Source organism: Copadichromis virginalis, linkage group LG6, assembly GCF_057382275.1.
Source record: "Copadichromis virginalis isolate Kocher_CV1m ecotype Utaka linkage group LG6, C_Virginalis_male_GT1.1, whole genome shotgun sequence".
Lineage (NCBI taxonomy): Eukaryota > Metazoa > Chordata > Actinopteri > Cichliformes > Cichlidae > Copadichromis > Copadichromis virginalis.
The window spans coordinates 38,922,411-38,928,864 of record NC_140623.1 but is presented as its reverse complement, the minus strand read 5'-3'; the positions used below and the strand labels follow the sequence as shown (position 1 = coordinate 38,928,864).

At 40.3% G+C, this 6,454-nt stretch overlaps 1 protein-coding gene across 1 annotated transcript; it reads right to left on the bottom strand.

Annotated features, from left to right (window-relative positions):
* Positions 1-320: 320 nt before the first annotated feature.
* Positions 321-4,201, bottom strand: LOC146708449 (perforin-1-like). Its single transcript, XM_085460963.1, has 3 exons — positions 4,164-4,201; positions 2,422-2,957; positions 321-1,686 (listed from the first exon to the last, which is right to left on the bottom strand). The coding sequence occupies exons 2-3, from the start codon at positions 2,955-2,957 to the stop codon at positions 510-512; spliced, it is 1,713 nt and encodes a 570-aa protein (XP_085317089.1). The 5' UTR covers positions 4,164-4,201; the 3' UTR covers positions 321-509.
* Between the last annotated feature and the right edge of the window lie 2,253 nt (positions 4,202-6,454).

Sequence of the window (6,454 nt, the reverse complement as noted above, 5' to 3'; positions counted from 1 at the left end):
TAGATTCATTACTGTTTCTGTTTAAACTCCTGATGGCCACGAGGTTATCTATGAGTCTCCTAGTATTAGAGTTAATGATGGGTTGTTTCGATAAGATGCTAAATTGGATGTTTCTGCTTCTGGCAGAAACATTTACTTGTGTTTAAGGTGAATGTTAGATTCAATTCAGTATTCTAATCTTTTTATATAGATAACACACTTTTGCACTCTCTATGCAAAAAATGGATAGAACACCCTTCATTGCCGTGTTATATCAAAACCAAAAAAATAACGCAATATTTTTTTGAATACTTAAAAGAAACACAGGCGTTGTCGTTGCTGATGCTTTATTGCTAGATAGTTGAAACAATATGGAAAAAGAAGCATAGGAAGTGCATTACAGTTCTGAGTTCAAAAAAATATTTTTTCACATAAAAGTTAAAGACAGAATGCCATGAAGTACAAGCACATAGATATTCAGCATGTCGTCAAATCCATACCGGCTTCTTTCCTAACAACAACATGTGGCTTTAAAGTCTCTCATTGGCTGGCTTCTCATACTTATTCCACATCTTTCCAAGAAGAACCCCATTTCTGGTGTGGAAAACCTCAGCCAAAGACGGACTCATGGCCGAGGGGATATACTCCTGACACTGGTTCCCACTAAGACTTGGTGCACACTCTACGATGTAGGAAAAGAAGAAGGTCCCATGATTCAGCATGCAGCTGTCGCTCACCTTCCCTGCTCGCAGATCAAATGAACACTCGCCTAACAGATCACTGTTCCAGTAAGTGTCCTCATCATACACAGCAAATTTAAGTTTGTTTTTCATGTTGATGGTGATGGTTCCAAACTCAAATGTTTCTCTCCATCTAGGGTTGTCATCATTACTTATAATATCAGTGCGCTTTTTCTGATCACCATATGTCACCTTCACTGAACCATCTGTCCGAGTCCACTTGTCACCATACAGACCCTTTGCATAAAGTTTGAACACCTTTAAGGTTGCCAGACCTTTCCCAGCAGGACAGCAGTTTGACTTGATGTTCTGGTTACTGTTGCAGACACAAGCACAAGGATCTCTTGCGTTTGATCGGTGCCCAATCTTACAGGTTTCTGAACATTTCTTCAGCACTGCATTTTTATTAATGTACTGCTCCACTTCTCGCTTCAGTCCTGCCCTGGCAGGATGATTTAATGGCAGTATGGTGTGTAGGGGTTTTAAGTTGTATTGGACCACATCAGGGATACTTTTAAGAGAAATGAGCCAGTTTTTATAGACCGAGGGGTCAGATTGACCTACAAAGAGGATATCACCTCCATCAATATCTCCACCAATGACCTCTGTGCGCCGCTCATTAAATGAACTGCTGAAAGTTTGATTAGACCCTAACATCTTTTTCTTTCTCTGACAGTGGTCAATTGTGGCATTAATACTGGCAGAATTTGCAAAAGAAGCTGAAGCTTCAACTGACAAACAGTCACTAACATCAGTATCTGTTAGTCCATTCATTGTAGCCATGCAGGTCTTGACAGCAGTGGTTGCTTTAATTTCACCTCCAAGAGACACTTGTGTGATGTAATGTGTTCCATAAGTGTCAATCAGATTGTGATATAATGGCGCAGTTTTAGAGGAATAAGGGGGAATGGAGTCAACTGCCGGCTTGAATTCCTGACTCAAAGGAGGACTTGTTGCCAGTCTGTAGCTGTGGAACAGAAAAGCATATAGATAAGTTTAACTTAATTGTGAAGATGGCCAGTATTTGTATAGCGCTTTACTAGTCCCTAAGGACCCAAAGCTCATGTACATACACACACACAGGTGATGGCAAGCTACATTGTCCAAGCCAGGGCTTGAACCGGCAACCTTCCGATTACAAGGCAAACTCCCAACTGCAGCTTCAGAGTCTGTGCGATGTTGACTTTCAGCACCCAAAGGCATGTCTGCATATGTGAATGAGCTGCGCTTTGTGTTTAAATTTTTGGGGGAATCCGTTTACCTGTTCTCATTTGCTGTTTTAGCTGTTTGGTGGTTGCTGAAATAGTGTTGTGAGCCTTAACCTGAGATACTTGCGTCTCTGGCAAAATTCAGGATTTAATAAATCGATATTGCATTATTTAAACTAAAATCTTGAATCGGGAAAATCAATTTTTTAAACGCACTCTTTTCACATCCTACAAAATGTTAATACACAGCTTATAAAATGATATGATATTCCAGTACACTCCAGATCTGTATGTATGTGTTCTGGGTGACCCTAAAAAAAGTGTTTAACATCAATGCAGTAAATGCAATAAATACTTCAGTGACACAGAAACCATTTGATTTTGAATCACGCTTGATGCTAAACTAAAAAATAAATAAATACATTAAAAAATAAATAAATTAAAAATTATCAGCAAATTACTCAAATAAGAAAAATATCCACTGACATACTCACCCATAGTAATGACAGTTGATCAAATGGTGTAAGAAGGTGTAGCGGTCTTGTTTTGACTTTTTCATAGCAAAGGTGGAATCTCTTGAGTGAGAACCTCCAAAGCCAACCCCAACCTTTGCTGAAGGATCTACCGGGATGTCAAGGCCAATTGTCCAGTTGTTGGATACAGATGATGTCGAGTCACTGACAAGAGTTTCAACAGAATCATAGACCACACTGGAGACCTTCAAACTGCACTTAGGAAGGGTTCTCCAGTCCACCACAGCAACAGGGACCTTCTGCTTCTCTCCATTCATGTAACGGTTACAGTACATCCTACAGCTACCATTTCCAATCTTCCATGTTTCAGTGTCGATCACATAGGCACCTTTTCTCTCCATCGTCACAATGTCAAAGCCTTCACCACCCAAGTTGTAACCAGGGACAAAGTGAGCCTTTTCACACTCCTGTGGTGTACCAATGAAGCTCACACTGGAAGGAAGGCACAAGGGACTCCATGCCCAACACAGGAGCAGGACGTGCCACAGCTTTGCCATCTGAATGGAACCATTTAACAATGAGAGGAGATTAAATTACATGAACAAAAGGGGAAGTTAAACAGTGCAAAATTCCATTCCAGCTTTCTTAGGGCGAGAGGCAGGGTACACCCTGGACAGGTCACCAGTCTGTCACAGGGCTAACACACAGACACAGACAACCATTCGCACTCATATTAAAACCTATGCACCATTTAGAGTTACCAATTAACTTATCCCCACTAGCTGCATGTGTTTGGACTGTAGGAGGAAGTACCCAGAAAGAACCTACGCAAACATGGGCAGAACATGCAAACACCACACAGAAAGACCCTGGACTGATGGTGGAATTCAACTCGGGACCTTATTGCTGTGAAGCAACGGTGTTAACCACCATGTCACCGTGTTGCACCCCAGTGTAAACTTAATACCCAAAATATCCAATATACCTCACCCAAAGTTCTTATCATTTCTGATGAAGTATGTGCAGGTAACACTTTGGTGAATTTATAGCTAGCAAGCTGTCAACATATACAGTGGCTTGCAAAAGTATTCGGCCCCCTTGAACTTTTTCACATTTTGTCACATTACAGCCACAAACATGAATCAATTTTATTGGAATTCCAGGTGAAAGACCAACACAGAGTGGTGTACACGTGAGAAGTGGAACGAAAATCATACATGATTCCAAACATTTTTTACAAATAAATAACTGAAAAGTGGGGTGTGCGTAATTATTCAGCCCCCTTTAGTCTGAGTGCAGTCAGTTGCCCATAGACATTGCCTGATGAGTGTTAATGACTAAATAGAGTGCACCTGTGTGTAATCTAATGTCAGTACAAATACAGCTCAGGTGGGGGAATCTAATAACAAAACGTAAAACGTTTTGCATTTATCTTTAAAGCCCACATCATGTTTTTGGACACCACTCAGGCAGCCAGCAATTTAGTTAGAATATTTGGCTAAACATGTTACTCTACTTTTAAACAACTAAGAATATATAATATTTCACGATTACAAAATAAACTGTAAGCAGTTGAATTTTGAAATAACTCTTGTTTTGCATAGTTTTGTTACATTAACCATCTTATCTAGTTTCTACTGGTCATGCAGTGATTTCGTGCACCTCCACGGGAGCATGACCACTTTTTTCAGAGCCACTACACTAAAGTATTAACCAAAGGACAAAAAGACAATCATATGGAACAAAGGACTTGTTGGTCTTACCTTGACAGCTGTCAGAAAGCTTTGGTCAGTACCTTCTATTATCTTACCTAGAGGGTAGTGAAGATGAAAGAGTGAAGTTTTAGATGCACCACGCTCTTTTATACCTCACGATTTTAACACCCACAATCCAGCAATGATGTGTTTTACTTCTTTCACACCTATTTCACACATGGGGAAGCTGTCTTTTTATGGCTTGTTAATACATAATAGTAAGCGAAGTAAAAATATACATACAGTCATTTGAGAAAGAAAATGTTCTGAGAAGTGTACAAAATTCTGTGGAAAGAAATATGTACACCCCTTGTAAAACCACATTTAGCAGCAAATTCTTGCAGTAATTGTTTCATATATGGCTTAATGGTCCTTCACATCATTTTGAAAGAATTCTAGCTCACGTTGGAGCCTTGAAATTTTTTTATCATGTATATGCCCACACACACATATAGTCAGGGTCAAAAGTCAAAGTCAGCTTTATTGTCAAAGACCATATGTACAGTCATACACAGGAATTTGAAATAGCAATGCTCCCATGGCCCTGAGTGTACACTAAAAATATAAAGATAAAAAAGTAAAAAAATAAAATAAAATAAAAGTCTTATGTACAATACAATACAATACTTAATTATTTAAGCAGTAGTGTCCAAAGCAATCATAGTAAATGTGGGCAAGTGCATGTGCAGTGGGAGTGGGCCAGTCAGTGAAGGGGCAATGGTGGTGGGTCAGAGTCGAATGTTTGGGGGGATTGGGGGGGGGGGGTTCAGAGGAAATAAGTGAATGCAGGTCTGGAGATCATGAGGGTGAGAGCAGGGGAGTGAATTCAGCATCCTGACTGATGGAGGAAGCTGTCTTTCAGTCTACTTGTTTTGGCCCGGAGGCTCTTCAGTCTCCTTCCTAATATCAGCAAACTGAAAAAGCTATTGGACATATGAGTGAAGTCACCTGTGATTTCCAGATGAGGCGGGTGCAGTAGATGTCCTGGAGGGAGGGATCCTCTCCGCTGCTCTCACTACCCGTTGTAACTTTTTTTCAGCAGGACCCAGTGCAGGAGCCATACCACACAGTGATGCAGCTGGTTAGGATGCTCTCAATGGTGCCTCTGTAGAAGGTTGTAGGGGTTGAGGCTCTTGCTCTCCTCAGTTTGCGGAGGAAGTAGAGTTGCTGTTGAACTTTACTGACCAGTGATGCAGTATTTTTTGACCAGGAGAGATCTTCTGAGATGTGTGCACCCAGGTAAGGCAAGGCAAGTTTATTTATATAGCACAATTCAACAGCAAGGTGATTCAAAGTGCTTTACAGAGACATTAAAAAACAGAAACAAATAAAAAGCATGATTAAAAAAAAAAAGAGTACGTTTTAAATTTTAAGCTTAAAAGTAAAACAGTGTGGATTTGGTGCTTTATTCAAATGCAGAACAGGTGAGTCTTCAACCTGCATTTAAATAAACTGAGTATTTCAGCTGATCTGAGGCTTTCTGGGAGTTTGTTCCAGATATAAGGAGCATAAAAGCTGAATGCAGCTTCTCCGTGTCTGGTTCTGACTCTGGGAACTGATAAAAGACCAGATCCAGATGACCTGAGGGATCTGGAAGGTTCATACTGGGTCAGGAGGTCACTGATGTATTTTGGTCCTAAACCATTCAGAGCTTTATAGGCCAGCATCAGAACTTTAAAGTCTATCCTCTGACAGACAGGCAGCCAGTGTAAAGACCTCAGAGCTGGACTGATGTGGTCCACTTTTTTGGTCTTAGTGAGGACTCGAGCAGCAGAGTTCTGAATGAGCTGTAGTTGTCTGACTGATTTTTTAGGTAGACCTGTAAAGATGCTGTTACAGTAATCAAGCCTACTAAAGATGAATGCATGGACTAGTTTTTCCAGGTCCTGTTGAGACATCAGATCTTTTACCCTTGAAATATTCTTGAGGTGATAGTAAGATGATTTTGTTATTGTCCTAATGTGTTTTTCTAAGTTTACGTCTGCATCCATCACTACACCCAAATTTCTCGCTGGTTGGTGGTTTTTAGGTGTATAGATTGAAGTTTTCTAGTGACCTGTAATCGTTTTTCTTTGGCGCCAAAGACTATTACTTCCTTTTATTTATTTGGTTTTTTTGTTTAGCTGGAGACGATTGTGGCACAACCAGTCATTAATTTCCTCAGTGCATTTACCAAGAGCCTGTACAGGGCCTTGGTCTCCTGGTGACATTGTGATTTATATTTGTGTGTCATCTGCATAGCTGTGATAGTTTATTTTGTTGTTCTTTATAATCTGTGCCAGTGGGAGCATGTAAATGTT